Source organism: Echiichthys vipera (assembly GCF_963691815.1).
Source record: "Echiichthys vipera genome assembly, chromosome: 18".
Taxonomy (NCBI): domain Eukaryota; kingdom Metazoa; phylum Chordata; class Actinopteri; order Perciformes; family Trachinidae; genus Echiichthys; species Echiichthys vipera.
In genome coordinates, this window is record NC_139843.1 from 26,566,096 (window position 1) to 26,588,482 (window position 22,387).

Genomic DNA, 22,387 nt, shown 5'->3' on the forward strand with positions numbered 1-22,387 from the left:
GCGGCCACAAATCCTTAGCGAGTAGGAAAATTTATGGGATTTTATAAAGCAATTTACTAAAATCTCAGATGAGGGAAAACAGGTTAAACAGAAAATCAGACTGTTTACACACATCTGGAATGACAGCAAAGTGAAGAATGTAGACTTTAAAGCAGTTTGAACTGTACTGTACTCTAATCTTAACGAAATCATTTGATGCCTAAACATAACTGTGACGGTCAACTACTGGTCTCTGTTTTACGGCATTGAAGAGAATGTCATATTTTAAAGATATCATACTAATTTGTTTCTATGATATTAACCTATTGATGAGAATACATGGGTTTACTTAGAACTTGTACCTGTATTTAACAGTAAACTGTTTACTGTCTCAGTAAACTTGAGATGAATTTGTGTTGGTTTCAGTTTGAGTTGGACTTTGGATTTCCAAGTGTGTAGGTGTGGACTTTGGATTACCAAGTGTGTAGGTGTGTTTCAATTACAGTGGATAAACCAATTACAGTGGAATAACCGGTATAAGGTGGGTTGCCTTCACCGAAAGGCCATTTATTTGAATGTGCCCCTAAAGGCTGGTTTGCTTTTATTGGCCCTGGCGAAGAGCAGGTCCCTTTTTCCCCTGAAAAAAGCCTGTTTGCTGATTGATATAACTGCCGTAGGTAGTACTCAACACCACAACAACACACACCATAAGCCAGCAAAGTAGAGAGTATTTTTATCCAGAAGAAGAAGAAGAAGAAGAAGAAGAAGAAGAAGAAGAAAAAGATGGATCAGCAGAAGAAAACAAGCAGAGCATTTATTTAAGTCATGGCCCATTTGCATACTCAAGCCATTACTCCTTTACAAATAATTATTCCTTTGTACTTTGCATTCTTATAACCGTGTGCCTTTTTTATATACATTTCTTAGTATTTATAGGCTACAAACGTTTTATTTTACTGTGTGCTGTGTGAACCTTTTCATAGATTTGTTAAAGTGATTTTTTGTCTTCTACCTTTTTCAATAATACAAAAGGAGAATGCAGAAAAAGTTGTTCTTTGTGAGTTTATTAAAACAAAACCAGTAGAGTTTTAACATATTGTGGCTCAGTAGAAGAGTGGGTCGTCCTCCATTAGAGAGATCCATAGTTCAATCAACGGCTCCCCCGGTCCGCATGTTGAAGTGTCCTTGGGCAAGACACTGAACCCCGAATTGCTCCCTGTGCTGTGCATGGGTGTGTGAATGTGGTGTGAATGGTTAGACTAGATGGTATAATCTCACGTGGTAAATGCGTTGCGTATGTGACATCACGGTTGAAACTGTCGCTAAATGATTCTGCAACGATGGAAACCCCTTCAGTGTGAGAACGTCACCTCTGGAGTCTGGTAAATACCTATGGGGTCTTTTTTTTTTAATGCAGGACATTTGAGAGGGCGTGCCCTGAAACTTTACCGGTGGCAACATTTTACCTAAATGGAATTGTGACTATTCTCTGTATGCTGACTTCTTTTCTTTGTGTCGTCAGAGCCTTTAATGCATACTTGATACATTTAGTATCTTGCTTTCTTTTTGCAACAAGGAAACAATAATAATCACTGAAGTAGTATTTAAACTGCCCTGTACTCACCTGTGAAGACATCCTGAAAGCCACAGGTAGAAACCTGCCCACAGGAGGATCCCTTGGTAGCACAGAGGGGTTGGCTGCCCCCTCCTCTGTAGCCCACCAGATATTCTCCTGAATCTCCTCCATCCTCCTCTCTGCCCCTCAACCTCCTGTCAAGCTCCTCCGTCCAGTCAGCCGAACGACTCAGAGACCCAGCAAGACTTCGAGAGCGCTGTCTACGGACTTGTTGACCTTCAGCCATCGTCCTGTCAACAATGACATTTCAGGTTATCACTAGTACTATTTAACGACAGGACATATTGGAATGATATAAAATAGGTTTTGAAGGACAAAACCACTGTTCTTGCATTTTGCAGTATATTCGGTATGAAAATTGAGTATTGGTGTTTACGATTTTTTTTTCAAGCAGCCAATTGTTTTCATTAATTTATGAAAGTCTACTTATAAAAACCCAAAACCTGCTTCAGTTAAGTAACCCATCTAAATATGAATGCAAATGAAAGGGGCACTGATCTGCACTGCAATTTCATACAAAATCGTTATTTTGACAACAACATAAACAGGCATCATTCTTACTGTTAATCAATGCATATCACCAGAATATTTTGTCTGTGCAAGTTGACTTTAATACTATATGGGGATTAATGGAAGATATTGCTGTCTTGAATTGGAAAAGGCAGGTTTACTGTTTCCAGACATGAAAATCGTAACAAAGCTGGCTTCATCTATCCAAGTAATTACTTTTTGTAACTTTTATGCTAACGTTCCCTATAATTAAGACATGAAAGGATATTTATGGAATGAGCTGTAAGCTCACGTGATATTTGGCACCTTGTAGAATAGAATAAAAATACTTAATTGATCCCAAGCTGGGAAATTGCAGTGCAGGAGTATTGAGATTGAGACTGTTATATAACATACAGGGGTAGATATCTGTAAGGGATTTTGGTGAATGGGCTAATCTGGTCCAGCTAACTATTGGTCAACTACTTTTTAATTTGTATAAGCTCTCTTGGGTCCATCATTCAAGGATACAACATTTCATATCATTCCTTTGCTGATGACACAGTTCTACATATCTGGTGTCTGCCAACTACCTTAGTAAATGACCTCCTTCAGTGCACTGCTAATCAAATATACAATAGTGATAGATTAGGACAAAAGAGAGATTCTTTTAGTAGATTCCAGAGTTTTGAGGCATCAAATACACTTTTTGTTAAATCTCCTGTCTGTAAAACCTTGTGAGCAGGCCAAAAACATGGGTGTGATTTTAGATGCTTAATGAAAATAAAGGAAAAGCTAGCTCTACCAAAGAAGAAGAACATTTCTGCTTGTTATTTCTATGACTTCTCCGTGGATCAGGATCAACTAGTGAGGATGCTGACTTTTACCCCTTAGCTTTAGCCTCTTGCATCATTACAAAGCAGGCAGTTAAATGCAGTATGATTATGGATTTGTCGGTTGCAACGTTCAAAATCGGCCCCCTTCCCCAGCTCATTGAGGGTTATAGTGCTTGCTAGCAGGTGAAAGGAAAACTCTTGAGTCTCTTTTATTTTGGAGCAAGATTTGTTCATACGTTGTTTCCCTCGCTATAGCATTTTTTGCCACTGTGTCCGCAATTTTCATAGTTTCCTCTTGGATGCATGCTTACAGTCTGGTGCCTGGTCACTATGTTTTCTATTGCGGTTGATGCCCAAATATGTCCCTAACACAGCCAATTAAGAAAATACAGGCAGAGGGCAGGATCTCTTTGGATACAGACACAACCACACACTTCTAGTGTGTCATAAATGATGATTAAGAGGGATTGTTTTTGAGTCCATTAGGAAAATCCTACTCAATGTGCTCTTAACATAATATCATGTACGTATGTAGCCATCAAAAGCGTATTCAAGACATCTTGTCAGGGTTCTTATTATCATATGAGTCAGGCAGGGGTTAAGTTTTCAGCCAACTCACAGAGCTTTAGGGGAGCATATCTATGTTCCCAGGGTTCTATACTCCGAGGCTCCCATCTTCCCTAGCTCAAGATCCTCTTCATATGACTCATTAAGTAGACCTTTCAAAGGGTTTATGTATCAATGATTTTCCCTAAGTCAAATGTATGGTCTAAACCACCCATCTACAGCTTATAGCTTGCTGATGTTAGACTTCTCAAATTGCCCGCAAATTTAAGGCCATGACAGTTTTCTTGACTTTTAAAATTTACATTTCCACCGATTTTTAACATTCAAACTGCATTTGAAATATTAATCTCTCCTTGTTCTTTTGTAATTTGAACTCTTACAATGCTAGTTCATGCATGCTGATCCCGATGTTTGTTAACTAGTTAGATACAACTAGACTAGAGATAATCTGCCTAAATAATTACAGTCAGCAACAGACAGTCGACCAAAATAGACTGCATTTCGTCTACTTCAATGGTAAATCCACCGCCATTACAGTTCAAGATGTTCAGTCTGAAATTGGAATGCTTAACAGGCAAGATCTGGAAACATGGTGACATTACTACACGGTACAGTCAGTCAGTCAGACAGGTTGTAAACCGGCCTATATTTTAGCCAAACTATATAAACCAATGGTTCCTCCACTATATTTGGAAATAAAACTCAAATGTTGAAATGCTAGTTATCCCTAATTGCACAGGGAAATGGCAGCAAGAATAGTACAGTAGGTCAGGGTTTAACCAGGAAATGTAAACTGATAGAAGTTTGGGTTATAATTTTATAATTGTTGAAATGTTTGACAAAACCAGGAGGTTTGTTTACAAGCTTTGTGATCATCAGACTCTTTAGTTTTCTTGCCATCTGTCTTCATTTTAGCAACAATAGTTCACCAGACCTCAGTAATTTTATGAGTATGTATCAATAAGGATGATGCTCAAAATTGCTAAAATAACTCCCAAATCGATATATACTGCAATTACTAATTAGCTATCCAGTTTCCAGGAATTCAGTTTATCTGCAACCCTAATTAACATCACATGATATAGTTAAAATAAAATTCAAGGTTCAAGGTAAAACCAATCAAAGATAATAACATAATTATTATAATATAATTATTATAATTAACATGTTGCAACACCACAGGTACCTGTGGAGGTGATGGTAGGCCCTGCGCGGGGATAGGGGACTATGGGAGGGGGACCAGGCTGGGGAGTGTCCTGGGGAGCTGAGCTGTCTCGTAGTGGTCTTGATGTAAGAGGGGAAGATGGGAGGGTAGGGTTTCACCACAGGGAGAGGGGAGGTGGAGGAGTGGGAGGACCTGAGGAGTTGTTTGGCCAATATGGAGCTCTCCTGGGGAGGCAGCGGGGTGAAGCACACGCTGCTCCTCCTGGACTGAGAGTCATTGGTGCTGGCAGATACAGAGTTGTTGGATTTGGATCCAGTGCAGTCCTCAAGGGACTCGGCACTGGTACCCAAGCCCAACTGACCCTCACCTTCTTCAAACACGGGCCCTGAGCCTAGCCCTTCGGTGGGTTCAGGACTGTCTGTGGGTGGAGGACAGAGATCCACATCCATCCCAGGATCCCTCTCCTCCTCTACTTCACCTCCAATTTCCTCTTCATTGCCTAGGGGGTTCCCAGCACTGTCAAATGTGAGATCAGGGAAGCTGTAACCACTGGTTGTCATGGTGACTGGGCTGACTGCTGCCCCCCCAATAGTATCCATGGTGATGGCTGTGTGAGGGGGCTGCTGCACCAAAGCATGCTGGTCTTTTGTGCATGTGGCAACACAAAGAGAGGCTTCACTCCCCCTCTGCCCCTTCCCATTTAGCTCCGGCTGCTCCACCCCCTCATTCTCCATCTCCTCCCTTCTCTCGTGCACCTCTGGGTGGAAGGGGAGGTGTGGTTGTGGTGGCAGTCCTGTGTGCTTGACAGAGCCAGACAGAGTTACCGTCTCCAGGAATGACAGGGCATCAGATCCCAGTTCTAATTCTGGAGTCAGGTCAAGCACCTCGGGAGGAGTTAATTTAATTACTCCATTACTCTGCTCCCTCCTCCCATCTCTGCGCCCCCAGCTCAGATCCTTGTCTGCCCCTCCCTGTGGTGAGTTAATCCCTCCATGCTCCTGTTGGTGCTGAAGCCTTATAGCGAGCTGGATGTCTGCTAGCAAATCCTCGTGGTCAGCTGCTGAGTGGAAGCTGTAGATATCTGTGTCGGACCCCGAGCTCCCTCCTTTCTGCCCTCCCTCCTCTGTGGGAGATGTTGCTGCTGTTGCGGCTTTCCGCTGCATCTCCTGCTTCTGCTCTTGTTCATCTTCATCCTTTTTCGTTGGCTTTTGTATCTTTTTCTTCTCAGCCTCAGTGTCTGACTGTCCAAGCTCATCTGCAGACAATTCAGGTGTTTTTGTGCTGTCCAGTTCATCATGTTGAGATAGCAAAACGTCTTCCTTTGAGCCTGTTACTGACGGACATGCATCTCCTTTCCCCTTCAGGTTGCCCTTTCTCTTCCGGATGGAGAAAACAGAGGACTTGGACTCAGATTTGTTTTTCTTCTTTCCTGGTCCTGTGCCATGCATCCCCCCTCCTCCTCCTCCTCCCCCGCTGGCTGCTCCTTTACCTCCATGCTTACCGTGGAGTTTCTTTCCTCCTTTTTTTGTGGTGTCCCCTCCTCCTTCTCTCCATCCTTCATCGAGTGAAGGGTAGCTTCCATTACCCGATGCTGCTGCAGCTTTCCTTTGCTTAGCCTCCTGGTTGCCCATGTTGCTAGAGAGCGTCCAATGGCTTCCTGCCTCTCCTTTCAGGTCATGCCTAATGAGAGCTCCTCCTGCCCTGGGGGAGCTTTTGGATGCCTGTGCCTGGTGGAACCGAGAACCGCCTTGGCCTTATCTGTGGATTCGGGTCTGGTGGAGGAGGAGCTGCTGGTGCTAATGGTGGTTCTTTTACATCTCTGTTGTGCGATGATCTCCCTCGTTGTTTTCCGGTGACGAAGGCTGGTGTGACAGTGATGTTGACGCTGATGCAGGAGAGACATACAGCGCGCTCTTCCTCCTCCCCTTTCTCTCTCTGCCACCCTCCTCCTCCTCTCCATCTGCTGAAAGGAGTGACGCAAGCACTGCATGCTCACTGGATGTCTGACAGTGAGGCAGACTTGGAGAGATGCAGAGCTACAAGGATGGGGACACAAAGCTAAGCCTGATGAAGAATAAAAATTCCTCATCGGAATAAAGAAGCTGCCAGTGACTGTGACACTGTGCCGGTGCTGCAGGGGCTGGATGTGGGGGTAGAAATGTGAACCCTCCTAATGGCTGAGCATTCTCCTGCGATCTGTCACTGCAGCTTATCACACAGTAGCTCACTACATTTCCCATGATTCCCTAACTCCTGCCCACAATACACAATAGTTCTAAGTATGGGACAGACTCATGCAGCTCTCTGTCACTGCAGAATATGGAATCTTGTGTCCGAAATGGCCTTCATTTTCATTTTCAACACACACAAATAATAATGCTTTTTCTTAATAAAAATGAAGCTTAACCATTTGTTTAAGTACAAGAAGCGTGGGTTTCAGTTATATCATTGTTGATAAGTTTTCATTCTAATTATTATCGAAACACTACTACAACTACATTTACTTTAAGATCAATGCTGGGAGGAGGCCTCGGGGAAGACCCAGGACTAGGTGGAGAGATTATATCTCCACACTGGCCTGGGAACGCCTCGGGATCCCCCAGTTAGAGCTGGTTAAGGTGGCCCGGGAAAGGGAAGTTTGGGGTCCCCTGCTGGAGCTGCTGCCCATGCGACCCGACCCCAGATAAGCGGTTGAAGATGAGTGAGATGAGTGATCATTTTAGTTGAAAAAAAGAAAAAAACTCACTACAAGGTCCCCTTAGGAGCTGTTCAGGAGCTCTCAATCACATCGCATGATCTTCCTCAACACATGGATTTGTCACCAAATTTCCCTTTTTCCATGTAGGCTCTGTTGACATCTGCCAGCTTGATAATGTAATAGAATTAATAGGGAGGGAAGAAAAGGAAGAGGTAAAGAAGGAAAAGGGAAACTGAACCTCACCATCAGCAGCTGTTGTTGGGTCTATGTAAATCATAAATAAGTCATAGAGTGTGGTCTTTACCTACTCTGTAAAGTGTCCTGAGATAACTTTTGTTATGATTTGACACTATAAATAAAATTGAATTGAATTGAAGATGTTTTGTTTTGTTTTGTTTTTATTGTTGGGTTTTGTTTTGTTTTGTTTGTGAGGCACTTTGTGCTAGTCAAATTTATGAAAAGTGCCATATAAATAAAGTTGATTTGTTGACTTGATTTGAACAGCACACAAACTGAAAAGCTGAAACTGCTCAGAAACCTTCTTATTGTCAGTATACATAGGAAATCCATCCATCCTCTGAATGCTCCAGGGGTCCGTTTCACAAAGCAGGTTCAACAAACTCTGAGTCTTACCCTGAACTCTGAGTTGATCTACTCTGAGATAGGAAACTCTGAGTTTTCGGTTCCAGAAAAGGTGATTTGCGTTAGGTTGATCAACTCAGAGTAGTTTGACCTGGAGTTAAGCGCGTGCACCACAAGTAAAAAAAGACAGCATCAATGAAGCTCTGATTCGACGAGTCACCATGGCAACGGGGAAGGGGAGGGCTACGCTACAACTGCAACTGTAAATATTAATGCGCTCATACGGTGAGTTTGAGCATGTTTTTCGCCGAAAGTGTAACACCGCTGCAGCAGCAAAAGAGAGGGAGACGGTGTGGGAGAACATTGCTGCTCGGGTCAGTGCCTAAGTTTAAATGTAGTCCATTGCAATCACAATAATATCACAGGGGAAACTGCTTGGGTGGTAGCCTATTAATTTATTTAATTTAGGTGCATTCCCACGGGGAAGAAGCGCACTCGGCAGCAGCTTAAGATGAAACATAAAAACATTGTTCAAACAGGTAAAACATCGGCACAATCTCATGGTGACGCCTCATTTTGAGCGTGTTTTACATTGTAAAGTAAATATTACCGTAAGTGGCTGTTTTATATGTTGTATAAAAAACTCCCATTTGCAAAAAACGCAGCGCAACACACAATATCTGCTGTGATGGGAGAGCATGACTTTGGTTGTTAATGTTGGAAATGTAAGGACGGATGAGGTTGTGTATGTAAATGGTGGACTGTGATGAAACGGTGTTGTGCGTATTCAGCACCCCTGCCGCGAAATGCACCCCCTTGCATTATAGGTGATATTCTAGATCATGAGGCTGTGATGACCTTAGAGCTCACAACAGCTCATTGTATACAAAAAATGATCTCACTACCATGAAATGGCTCCTATGACAACTAACATCATCACACATGAAAACAGCTGGGGCCTGTTTCACAAAGCAGGTTCAAAAAACTCTGAGTCTAACCCTGAACTCTGAGTTGATCTACTCTGAGATAGGAAACTCTGAGTTTTCGGTTCCAGAACAGCAGATTTGCGTTAGGTTGATCAACTCAGAGTAGTTTGACCTGGAGTTAAGCGCGTGCACCACAAGTAAAAAAAGACAGCATCAATGGAGCCCTGATTCGACGAGTCACCATAGCAACGGGGAAGCGAAGGGCTACGCTACAACTGGAAGTGGAAATATTAATGCGCTCATACGGAGAGTTTGAGCAGGTTTACACCGCTGCTGCAGCAAAAGAGAGGGAGACGGTGCTGGAGAACATTACGGCTCGAGTCAGTGCATAAGTTTAAATGTAGTCCTGTTGCAATCACAGTAATATCACAGGGGGAACTGCATGAGTGGGAGCCTATTAGTTTATTTCATTTAAGTGCAACCCCGCGGGGGAGAAGCGCAGCTTAAGATGAAACATAAAAACATTTTTCAAACAGGTAAAACCTCAGCACAGTCTCATGGTGACGCCTCATTTTGAGCATGTTTTACATCGTAAAGTAAATATTACCGTAAGTGGCTGTTTTTTATACAACATATCAATGTTGTATAAAAAACTCCCATTTGCAAAAAAAACGCAGTGCAACACACAATATCTGCTGTGATATGAGAGCATGACTGGTTGTTAATGTTGGAAATGTAAGGAGGGATGAGATGGACTGTGACATGAAACGGTGTTGTGCCGTATTCAGCCCCCTCGCATTATAGGTGATATTCTGGATCAGAAGGCAATATAGGAGTAGTTTATATAGCGGTAACCCAATTAAAAGCACACACTTTTGAACCTATATATTGCAAGAAAAGCTGGGATTATATTTAGAAACGCTAAGTCAAATACATTCAACTTGCTCAAAAGATCCATTTCATTCATTTTGTAGTTATGGCTGCAGTATATTAAGGATGTCTATGCGCGGTCTGATAATCCTCTCCCGACGAATATTTAATTCTCTTTGCGAAATGCGTCACCTTCATTCACGGGATCGTTATTAAAAGGACACGCCATGGTAGTGTAAATATTCACCACTTAATATAACTTCTAATGTAGGCCTACTGAATGACTTTTATACGTTGTATACAAAAACTCCCGTTTGCAAAAAAACGCAGCGCAACACAGAATATCTGCTGTGATATAAAACGGTACCGCTCAATAAGAGAATTGCCTGGAAATGCAAGAACATCTATAATCAATAGTTTGATAATCATCTCCCGACGAATATTTAATTCTCTGCGCAGTAATGCTGCAGCTTCATCCACGGGATTGTTATCAGAAGGACACGCCATGGTAGTGAAATAGCTGCCACCTAATATAACTTCTAATGTCTGATGTTTGCAGTGATTTTCTGAAAAAACAGACGGAACTATACTTCGCCAAAACTCGCCCGCTGACTGAATGAATGAGGAAATCAAACACCGTGTGTGGCTGAAAGAGGGCGGAGACAGAGAGAAACTCAAGGTTTTCTGAGAAAAACCTGGTCCCGACCAGGTTAGTTTCAGAGAGCATGTTACCATGGTAACTGACCAAGAGGTTAAGTTACCTCTCTTTGTGAAACAGGCTAGAGTTACCCCTCTGTCTCTGGTTTGAGTTACCTCCCTTTGTGAAACGGAAAACTCAGAGTTTCCCTCATTTCAGGGTTAACATACTCAGAGTTTTCACTAAACCTGCTTTGTGAAACAGGCCCCAGGGCTCATTGAATCCACAAGAGTCTCAGCTTTACAGTCAGAAACAATTAATGCAACTCCTAGATAAAGAAGAGAAATATTCAAATACTTCATTTTAGAATAGGCCAAAAGAACAGCGATTGCATAACAAGGTTGGTACCAATGCCTTTCTTAGCTCTAAACTGAGCCGGCTATAGCCCTTGTCTGAAAGACAAGGATACTGGCATCCGCAAGGAGTAGAAGCAAAAGTCATTGACAATATTGATGTGTAACCGTATAGTCCACGGTCAAAAATTAGAACATTTATTTATTTTTTCGTTTATTTCGGGCTTATCAGTTAGATCAATCATCATCATCACACATTATCTTAGTTTAAATCATACAATTCACTATTCCAAATGGTAAAGTGATGGAAGCAAAAGCTTATCAAGCATATCTAGTCCTGCCCTGTTACCACAGAATACATTATCTTCATCATGCTATTTTTCTTATGTAATTTCTCATGACATTTGACATGACAGACACAGTGTCCCTATTAGTCCATCATGACATTAAGTCACTTATCAACTTATGCACCACTGAAGTGGAAGTATGTCAAAATATCTGTGTGGCATGGTCAAAGCTAAATAAGATTACATTTGGCCCAAAGATGAATATTGACAAACATAAGGCTAACACAATATGGACCATGTAACAGCAAGCCATTTCTAGGCAAATAATAATTCAGCATGCTACATCTAGCACTTAAAATAAACATGTTAAGTAGGGGTGCCCCCGACTAAAACTTTTCATAGTCGAATCTGATTGGCCACGTCTTGCCTATAGTCAACTAATCGTCGAATCAGGTTTTTTTTTGCTCATGAAAAACCCTCCGACCCGGGCTGGCGAGCCATAGACATGAAGCAGACAGCGGCGGGTGCGCGTGAGGCCAGCGCTGCACGGTCACGCGTGTCAGGCAAAGGGTTACTGAGAGATGTGATTTCTGATTTCTGATAGGAGCATCTTCAAAAGTATTTGTTGTTGTAACATAAATGTGTTTTGTTTGTATCTTTCTTTGACAATAGCTGACGGTGCTTTTAGAGCTGTAGTTTCACTTTCACGGTGCTGTGTCAGACTGTGTCGGATTAATATCTATAATGAAAAACAACAAATGGGCAAATATTCAAAGTAAATGATGCTGATGATTAAACAGGAGCAGACTGTTGCAGCTCTATGACCAACCTTATACCAGGGAAAATCTTCCACAGGCAATGGACTTGACTGGCCCGAATATTGTAGGTGTGGCAGCTTGCCAACTGTTACATTCGTTTTTTTTATTACTTAATCATCATTATAAGGGTCTCATGCATGTAATGTCTGCTCAGCCCCAGTCCTTCTCTCCATCTTCCTTTTCTCCAAGTGTATGGGACTACTTTATGCAGGATTCATTGATATGGATGAATATCAAATATAAAGCCCTTTTTTTAAAAGCCTGCTGATCATCAGTGTCTGTGTAAGAAACTCCCTGTTCATTTGTGTTGCAGTGGAGGAGAGCAGAGATGGATGTGGAGTCAGAAATAGATTTGTCGAATCATTTCTTTTTAGATAGTGAATCTATAATGTGAAGTCTGAAAATACATATGTTCAATTTTGAATAATTAAGGGTATTTTTATTGGGGGGACAATTCATGTTTTTCAGAAAAATGGGGGGGTGCACCGTGATGTTGTTCTTCAGTGTTCGCAGTTTGTTTTCAGTTTAACCGGTTGAACTAAAGACACTCCAAGGAGTCGGATGTTCAGTTTATCCGGTAAGTAACGTTGCATGTTATTTTAAGCCTTAACTCTCGCTAACCAAACTTAGCATGTCAGCTAATATCACAGTTAACATGGATGCACGTTGTTCACCAAGCTAGCGATAATGTTAACTGATATTACCTTCGTCATTTATGTGCTAGTAGCTGCTTGTTGTCGGTAACTGTTGCATAGTTTATATTATATTATATATTGCAGATGTAGTAAGTTGTTAGTTTATACAGTTTATTTGCACATCATTTTGTGATAGATAACTGTCATAAACAATCCTCATATTCATTGCAGATGTACGTTGCAGATGTGGTCACATGTTAGTGGGAAAAACCTAATGTGAATATACACGTTATACTATAATGAAGAATCTGAAAGCACAACAGTAAACACGTTTTTTCAAACAGATTTCCTTCAGGTGATGGAGGCAGGCTGATGCAGTGGTTGGTGAACATGAGGAGACAACTGAATCCATCAGACACGTCAGGTCTGTGCAGTACACACTCTGAGGAGGATCAGTTATTTTTAGACAAGAAGGTAGACAGATGCTTTATGATGCACTGATTACAAAGTAAATGGATCAATACTAGTGGTGAATATAAAAACTAACATCCGGTAACGTTTGAGGTTTTCTCTTTATTTTAAGGGGTATAATTTATTGATTTGATGTTGTTTGTCTTTTTGCTACATCTGTAAAGAGTTTCCACACAGAGAAAAGTGAGTGACCGGTGCCAACAGAAGGAAGAGCTAATCTGTGGAGGGGCAGATTTGGTGTCATTCATCTGGTTGTAGAGAAGGGCGACTGCATGGACAACCTTTTTAGTTCTCAAATGTGTGGTGATAATGAATGGATGGATTTATACGTGATTCTACGACACAGGGTTGCACAATGAAATGCAAGTTGTATTCACTTTATGCTACACAAGAGAAAATCGGTTTTATTGTTAAGGAGGATCATCACCCAATCACTGATGCTCACCAGGCTCTGTTAATGTTGTGAGCTCTTTAAATCACCCACTGCAGTTTTTGTAATTCATTTATTATTCTCTGTCCTTAATGTGCACACTACTTTTATTCATATCTACATCTTCTATCTGTAAATGAAAAATGTAATAAATGATGTAGTTTTCTGTTTTCCTGCTGTGATTTTACAGTACTGAGTAACATGAACTACAGAATACTCTTGCTTGGTTAATCACACATTTCTATAATGTTGATAACAGCTAACATAAGGAGCGGTGTAACTGATTACAAGTAGTGGAAAAAACTTTTATCGATGTGTTGTATGATTACAAAATCGTACATGTTGATAATGTTAAAATTCATACCAGATCTGCACCATACAAAACATCAACACACTTTTGGCAAGACCTTCATAAGAACTTTTATTGCACATTCAAGATTCAAGATTCAAGAAGCTTTATTTATCCCGAGGGAAATTATTGTGCAACAGTTTCAATACAAAGGTGGGAAAGGGTCAGAGTAACAATAAGCATAGAAACATAAATCAAATCAAAATAAAGCTAACGAGTGCAGCAGACATTGTGGTTAAGCGTAGGTATATACAATATACAACAATACGCACTGTGCAGTTTAGCAGCAGATTAAAATTAAATAAGTACAAACTAAATAAGTAAGAAGGAGCGATAAGTTATAAGTGTTAACAATGTAGCAGCATTTCCTACAGAACTAAGTGACAGTATGGCACAGTGGAGTGTAGCAGCATTACATACTGAAGTAAGTTACAGTAAGTTACAGTAAACCACAGTGAAATGTAGCAGCATGTCCTAAAGCACAGTCAGTGTAGTAGCAGATAGTTACAGTACCACAAAATAAAGTGAAGTAGTGGTGATATAAAGTGACAGTGTAAAGTGTAGCAGCAGTAAGTTACATTACCACAAAATAAAGTGATGTAGTGGTGGTATAAAGTGACAGTGTAAGTGTAGCAGCATTTCTTACTGAAGTAAGTGACAGTACAACCAAATAAATAGTGATGATATAAAGTGACGAAGTGACATTTATCAGGATACAGTGTCTCCACTGTTCCTTACCTGACCAGGGGGTGATGAATTATAAAGTTTGATGGCCGCCGGAAGAAAAGACTTCCTCCGGCGTTCGGTATTACACCGGGGGAGAATGAGTCTGTGGCTGAAGGTGCTTCTGCTGGAAGTCAGCAGATGGTGGAGAGGGTGAGAGTTGTTGTCCAGGATGCTGTGCAGTTTAGACAGCATCCGCCTCTCAGACACCGCCACCGAAGAGTCCAGTTTGACCCCCAGGACAGAACCAGCCTTCCTGATGATCTTACTGATCCTCTTGGCGTCTGCTGCCCTCAGTCTGCTGCCCCAGCACACAACAGCAAAGAAGATGGCACTGGCTACCACTGACTGATAGAACATCCTCAGCATGGTGTTACATACATTGAATGACCGGAGCCTCCTCAGGAAATAGAGACGACTCTGGCCCTTCTTGTAAACAGCCTCAGTGTTCTTGGACCAGTCCAGTTTGTTGTCCAGGTATACTCCAAGGTATTTGTAATCCTGGACAACATCCACAGTCACGCCGTTGATGGAGATGGGTGTGGGGGCAGATTTACTCCTGCGGAAATCCACCACTAGCTCCTTAGTCTTGGTGGCGTTTAGAATCAGGTGATTAGCTGCACACCAGTCGACGAAGGAGTCCACAACGCCCCTGTATTCCTCCTCCTTTCCCTCACTGACACAGCCAACAATTGCAGAATCGTCAGCAAACTTCTGCAGGTGGCAGGACTCAGAGAGGAGCTGAAAGTCTGAGGTGTACAGGGTGAACAGAAATGGGGAAAGAACAGTTCCCTGTGGAGCTCCAGTGCTGCTGACCACAGTGTCAGACACTCCGTCCTGCAGTCTGACATTCTGTGGTCGACCCGTCAAGTAATCCGTAATCCAGGAAACCAGGGGAGGGTCCACCTGCATCGCCGTCAGCTTACGTCCCAGCAGAGCAGGCCGGATGATGGACCCTCCATTAAAATCTGAATTCATTCCATTATCCATGTAAACCCTGTAAAGATAATAATTAAATTAATTAAATGTGTACAGAAGAATGTAATGAATAAGAATTAATTAATAATTGATAAAAAAATATGCAGTAAGTCAGCTCCCTCAGTGCCAAGGCTGTTCCCCTGTTCTCTGTAGCTCTGTCAGCCCATCACCGGACATAGTCTCCTATGATCCACACACTGGCTGGATGGACAGAAAACATTGTAATGGGAGGAAAGCCTCAGAAAGGCTGTAGAGGTAAAGCCTTAATTATAAAAAATAGAATGTCTGCTGTACTCTTTTACATTAAATAGCAATAGATATGTAACTAATTACTCATACCACATAGTGTGGGTGCACATGCCATGGTGACTGTAACTGTTTTTATTCCTAAAATAAAAGATTAATATCAATGGCTTCTTAGTTAAATATTTTTAATGTCATTAACATAAATAACAATGCAGTTGAAAGGAAGTGTAAAAAAAAAAGTGTACAAACGTTAATTCTTAACACACTCACATAATGCTGAGCTGCACTCGGACAGTATTCTGTGGTGTAAACTAGTTAAATAAGCTCATTTCATCTGCTGATATCTTGAACAAACAGCACGTCATTAGTAAACAGAAGGTAATATTATAATGTAATATAATACAACCCAGCCGCATAGGAAAATGCACCCTGACTACGTTGGTCCACAGTGCAAAACGTAGAGGGGTTACAATAATGGCCCTTTTTATTGTGGAACTGTTACATTTTTTCTGCCTATACCTCACGTGACATTTAAGACTCCGGCTGGGAGAAGAAAGAACATGACCGACATTCGCTAATTTTTATAGGAAAAAAAATCCATATTTTGAGTTACTTTCTGCATTAAATGGGTTTTGATTACATTTCTAGCAATAAATATATATTTTATTTTCAATATATTTCCTCAGTGAATGTACATAATAACTCTCTTGCTAGTTTTTGCTAAGATTGTTTGGATCTGGTCAGGATAATGTGAAATTGCAATGTTTTGATAAAAACATGGCTGTCATTTTTAGTTGAAAATCTATATTTTGAGTTAGTTTTTGCATTAAAATGGGTTTTGATTACATTTCTAGCGAGAAGTACGGTTTGATTTCAATATATTTACTCAGCGAATTTACATAATAGGCTACTTCTCTTGCTGGTTTTTGCTAAGATTGTTTTGATCTGGTTAGGATAATGTGAAATTGCAACGTTTTGGCTGCTATGGAGGCTGCTATCGCCTAACATTTAGCTGCTGCCCCCGATTCCACATAGGATGCCCTTACCATTTTGCTCCGTCTGCGTGTGTTGCGTCTGATGTCGATTTGCTGGTCAGCTACTGTGTTTTATTTTTAAATCTACCGGATGCTAAATGCATTAAACTTCCTGTTTGGTGCGATCTCATTGATGGGTTTTGACCATGGACCAGGGCCGGAGTGGTACTCATTTTCAGCCCTGGAGTTTCATACCTCAGACCGGCCCACTTTAGATCACGACCTATTATATTAAAATAATGTAATTATAACTTTACATGTTAAGCAAACAATAGCGCACTGTTCTCTAAAGCCTTGTAATTCCTACTGTAATTCTTACTATTACTAATGATCAAAAGTATAACGGGCCACTACTATCAGTGGGGCAAAGAAAGTGGTTTTATTGGAACTGATGCTTGCTTGTTCAAACACTAGCTCACCTGTTTCTTCCTCACCACTGGCTCCTGGCTCTGCCTCTGACTCTAAATCATAAAAATGTTCATAAATCTCGTCACAAATCTCCCCTTTTTCAAGTCAAAAATTCAAGTCAGTTTCATTATTGTAGTGCTGAATCCTCTATCATCATCAATTGCAATCTGGGTCCAATCAGCTCTCGTTTACATCTTCATGCAGTGTTTGTTTACAGCCTGCGCGCAACGTGATTCCCGGCCAAACGTTAGCGATTGGTTATGGCAGATCCAGAGTGGCACTGGGCAGATCCAATAGTTTTAAATTTCAACAGACACCTGCCTGCCAAGTTAGTTAAAGTCTATCAATTGAGTAGGTCCAGACTCTCTGTGCAAATGAAATGAAGTACGAGTCTGGTAGGACCAGGCTAGGTCTACACCATACTCCTCATTATCTCATCTCATCTCATCTCATCTTCATCCGCTTATCCTGGATCAGGTCTCAGGGGCAGCAGCTTTAGCAGGGGACCCCAAACTTCCCTTTCCCGGGCCACATAAACCAGCTCTAACTGGGGGATCCTGAGGCGTTCCCAGGCCAGTGTGGAGATCTAATCTCTCCACCTGGTCCTGGGTCTTCCCCGAGGCCTCCTCCCAGCTGGACGTGCCTGGAACACCTCCCTAGGGAGGCGCCCAGGGTTCATCCTTACCAGATGATCCTGAACCACCTCAATATTCACTTAATGAGCAATCCTACCTGCACACTCTGGACCTGTGGGCTAATGGCTGGTGCTTGGTGATGCATCTTGTATCTGAAGGGCTACAAATCCCCTAAAGTTTGTGGCCAGTTATGTGGCGTTGCATCATAATATTATTTAAATTATGTAACGTTAGGTTAGACAGGCTATAAGAAATTATTATGCCAATTATTAGTAACATTCAGGGTTGCCGCGGTATGCGGTATTACCAGTGGTTGAGGCCAACACCGAGTTATTTTGTATTATTTTTTTCCAGTAATAAAAAAAAATCCGGTCTTGTGTGGAACGCGGAAGACCGGTTCCACACAGCAACGCCGGTAAACAAACCCCGGGAAGCCCAATCCCTACGAGAGCTCCTCGTGCTACGGCCATCCGGAGGCGCACAGAGCTTTTGGCCGTGATATTATATATAAAATTATATTATACTATTATATGATCGTTATAAGACGCTGTCACCGAGAATTTGCACGCTGCCAGGCGCTGCCGAGTGTGAGAGGAGAGTTGCCGATTTTTGCACATTTGGCTGCATCTGTCTCCAGGGCTTTTCTCTTTTTAATCCTCGCTTTTTCTGCGCCACCCTTGCTCTTTTTATTTTCCATTTTGGTTTATTATTTTCCTTGTACATCTGTGGTTGGAGCTAGGCAAACACCACTGAAGTGTGCGGACTAGTGCACGACACGTACGTTACATCAGGCTGCGTCTGCGTCTTGTTGGTGGGCGTGCCCTTAACCTGCGTCCGCGTCCCAGTTTCATTGGCATGATCTAACAGACCGCCAGCTCCCTGATATGACCAGCGACAGCGGTAACAGCATACACGTGATACCCACTCCACTCAGTGCCATGACTGAACACCGGCACAAAATAAATAAAAATAATAATTGAACACCGGCCCTCGCGGCCCAAAAGTCAGACCGGCCCACCGGGAATTGTCCCGGTCCTCCCGATTAGCCACTCCGGGCCTGCCATGGACATATAAAAATGAACAGACAGCGGACCAAAAATGCTGCTCCCCTTATAACTTTAAACGTGGGCTAATCTATTTTCTTTTCTTTTACTTTTTTTATTCTTTTTTGCTCCTGCTTTTAACTGTTTTTTTAATGCTCTTTTTAAAAAAGGTTTTGTCTTTATGTAAAGCACATTGAGTTGCCTTGGTATGAAATGTGCTATATAAATAAAGATGCCGTGCCTATAAATGATCAAAAAAGACAGCATTATAAATAAATAAAAAAGACACAAATGACCACTGTTGTGAATTCCCAGCTGGGAGGAGTACACGCCACAGCAAACTGCTCTATGCAGATACTTACAGACTGTTTACGCATGCGCAGTGTTTGATACAACGTTCCATGCAGTTAACCAGTTGAGTTAATCTTCACCGATCGTCAGCGTACTTCTTTATTCCTTTGTACAACAGTGTGCGTCAGTGATGATGTAAGTTAATGATGACTGGATTGTTTATATTTTGTATAGAATTTGTATATTATCAATATTAACAGGGTAATAAGCTCGGGTTGCTTTGTTAGCTTACCATGTAGCCTTTCTTACTGAATCCATGAAACATGGACGCCCGACATGTAACTTAATTTCCATTCATTTCATTTTCTTCTGTGACTGTTTATTTAGCAGAGTAGTTGTCGTTCATTGAGGCTGCTATCATATAGAAGCTAGCGTGTCAAATTGACCCCACCAGTAGCGGGGGGCTGGAGCCGATCCCAGCTGACATCGGGTATGAGGTTGGGGAACACCCTGGACAGGACACACAGACAGACAACCATTCACACCTATGGGCAATTTAGAGTCAACAATGAACCTAACACCTGCATGTCTTTGGACTGTGGGAGGAAGCCGGAGAACCTGGAGAAATCCAATGCAGACACGGGGAGAACGTGCAAACTCCACACAGAAGGGCCCCAGCCGGGATTTGAACCAAGAACCATTTCACTGTGAGGCAACAGTGCTAACAACCATTTCACCGTGTCTCCCTGAATTCTTGATCAAGTTTAGTTAACTTCATTCATGGAACTACGCAATATCTATCTATCAATCTATCAATCTATCTGTCTGTCTGTCTTGAGAGATGAGAGACAAAGTGGGAGTATATTCAGTCTTTTTATTTTTTGCTGTATAATAGAGCAACATACATTTCACAACCATCAGAACTTTCAGCCAAACATTTATTTAATTGCTGGTGTTGTCACATTTCACCCACTGTGGCGACCACGTTTTCCCACTGTAATAAAAAGAGATTGTTATTAATTTAGGTGTTTACATCAGCCATGCATGAAATTCAAAACATGAGCAGGTTAAGTGCAATGAGATCAGCAAGAGACCCCTTCATTCAGTATGTTTATACACGTACACTAACCTGATAACTGTAAATTACAGTAATATTTTGGTTAAGGTAATCATTTTCCAGTTTCCATTCTACAGTGGAAAACTCTTTCACACCGGGTAACAGAAAGGTGCATTGGAGGAGAGCAACGTTGACTGGCTCCCACACATATTCTTCTTATTTGCAGTGTTTTTTATTTATTAAAAGGCCAATGTTTCAGTTGTTTACCCTTCTTCAGAGTATCCTTCTAAACAATTAATCTGTTCAATTAATCTGATGGTACCCACAGGCACCCAATTATAATTTGTTTAGATTTGAGCAAGAGTTTTGCACAAAATAAATTTAAGGTAAGCCACATCCCAAATACTACCACCCTGTTGAGTTACAGTAAGTGTCTGAAGCAGTGAATAGTCTCTGGGATTCATACAGCACTGTTCGCAGACAGGTTTCCGAGACCAACCATTTGGAAACATTCAGACACCCAATGACACATTAGGGGGCAAGTGTGGGTTCAGTGTCTTGCCCAAGCACACTTCCACACACTGAGCCACAGCTGCCAACAAATACAAGCCAAGGCTATTATGTGAAGTTTTAAAGTGCTTAAGTATTAAAATATTCCAAACTATCAAAACTATGAAAAATTGTACATACCAGAGTAAACACGGCTCCCACTCCACCAACTCCATTTTGATCCCCTAAACAAACATCAAAGTTGAGGGCTTAAGGGGTTTCAAGTTGGGGTGCTTGCAAATCCACTGAGTACATATAAGACTTTTAATCATAGTAAAGCTAACCCTCAGCGTTTTGCTGTGGATCACCGCCTTCACGGGGTAATAGTCCCCTTCTAGGATCCCATGGTCACATTCTGAAAGAGCAAAATAAAGTACAATAAAGTTTGACCTCACACATCTTCATCACTGTTCAGTATTAAAAACTATTTTGACAGACAACACATTGCATAAAGTATTTACTACTTATGTATATCTGGCCAAAGCAAAAGAATCAATGTATTTGAAGACTGGTTTGAAAAGGTGCAAGCTTAATAAGCTCTTGGGGATTTTGACCCCCTCAGTTTCCTCCTTGATACAGCTGAAGAATTCTTCAGTTTTTTTTCTTTTCAGACATATCTGTTGAGATTAAGGAAATGTATCAGTTAAGAGCTGTTAGGAATGAATACTGGTCTAAATGCCTTTCCAATAACAAATATATAATGCCACATTACAATTGGAAAGATATAGATTGTAATCTTTAGCATTTTGTTGTTCAACCATATGCTGTATGGTCACTTTTTTGCTTTACCAAGGGTTATAGACTACAAGATGTACTAACAGATGAGCAATTGAGGGAAAAGCCTGGAAGATTAGAGGAAAACAATGAATGTATTTCCTCCCACTCAGATCTCCTTCATCCCATAATTTCAATATTGATGGGGCTTGTGTCTTCCAGACAAATAATGCTTCAATCCACAGGGCACAGGGTCTCACTGAGTAATTGACAAAGTATGAAGATTCTGTACTCAATGTGCCTAGGCAATCACAGCTGTAACTGATATTACCACATAGGCTTAGGAACATCTTGGAAAAATGTTGGAATAATTGTACATAAAGTTATCTCATATTTACTCAAATTGCCTTTACATATAATCTAACCTTACTTGGTGTGTGTGAACAGCTAATTTGTGTAGAGTTGTTTTACAGGTAGAAGAATCAGATAAGTGTAACCCAGGTGAATAAGGTAATAAACTGATAGAACCTAAGATCAAACCTTAACGTAAACTAAATGACTGTTTATCGTAAAAGAATGTAATAAAAGCAGTTACTGCTTAGTTTATCATTTATTTTGTGTGTACTGCTCCTTTAGCAAGTGCAGTGGTAACAGCCAATCCGGCGACTGCAGCGCCGCTTGCTGGAGAGAGAGAGGATAATTAGAGCAAGAGCAGAACGCTACAGACGGCAGATGGAAAAGACTAGAACGTGAGGAAAAGAGTCACTAAATAGGAGTAAAACGAGTGTATTTTGATGTTTTACACTTTGTTTCTTCATTTTTGGGAGGATATCGTACTCAGCTGCTGTTCACGTTGCTGGGTTCTGTTTCTTTCATTTTTGAACAAGGATTTGGTGAGTGGAAAAGTATATATTTTTTCAAGTGCGTGTGTTAGCAGGTATCCGTTTGTCGTATGAGTTCAGTGTGAAGGAGATATTACTC

General features: G+C 41.4%; 1 protein-coding gene across 1 annotated transcript in view; it reads right to left on the bottom strand.

Annotated features, from left to right (window-relative positions):
• The window catches only part of fmn2b (formin 2b), a gene marked incomplete at both ends in the record, with an annotated part of 61,313 nt that extends 55,010 nt beyond the window's left edge, over nucleotides 1-6,303 (bottom strand). Inside the window, 2 exons of the mRNA XM_083933397.1 lie at nucleotides 1,604-1,845; nucleotides 4,694-6,303. Coding sequence (XP_083789523.1) covers nucleotides 1,604-1,845; nucleotides 4,694-6,303 — 1,852 coding nt within the window. The remainder of the gene's footprint in view (nucleotides 1-1,603; nucleotides 1,846-4,693) is intronic.
• Between the last annotated feature and the right edge of the window lie 16,084 nt (nucleotides 6,304-22,387).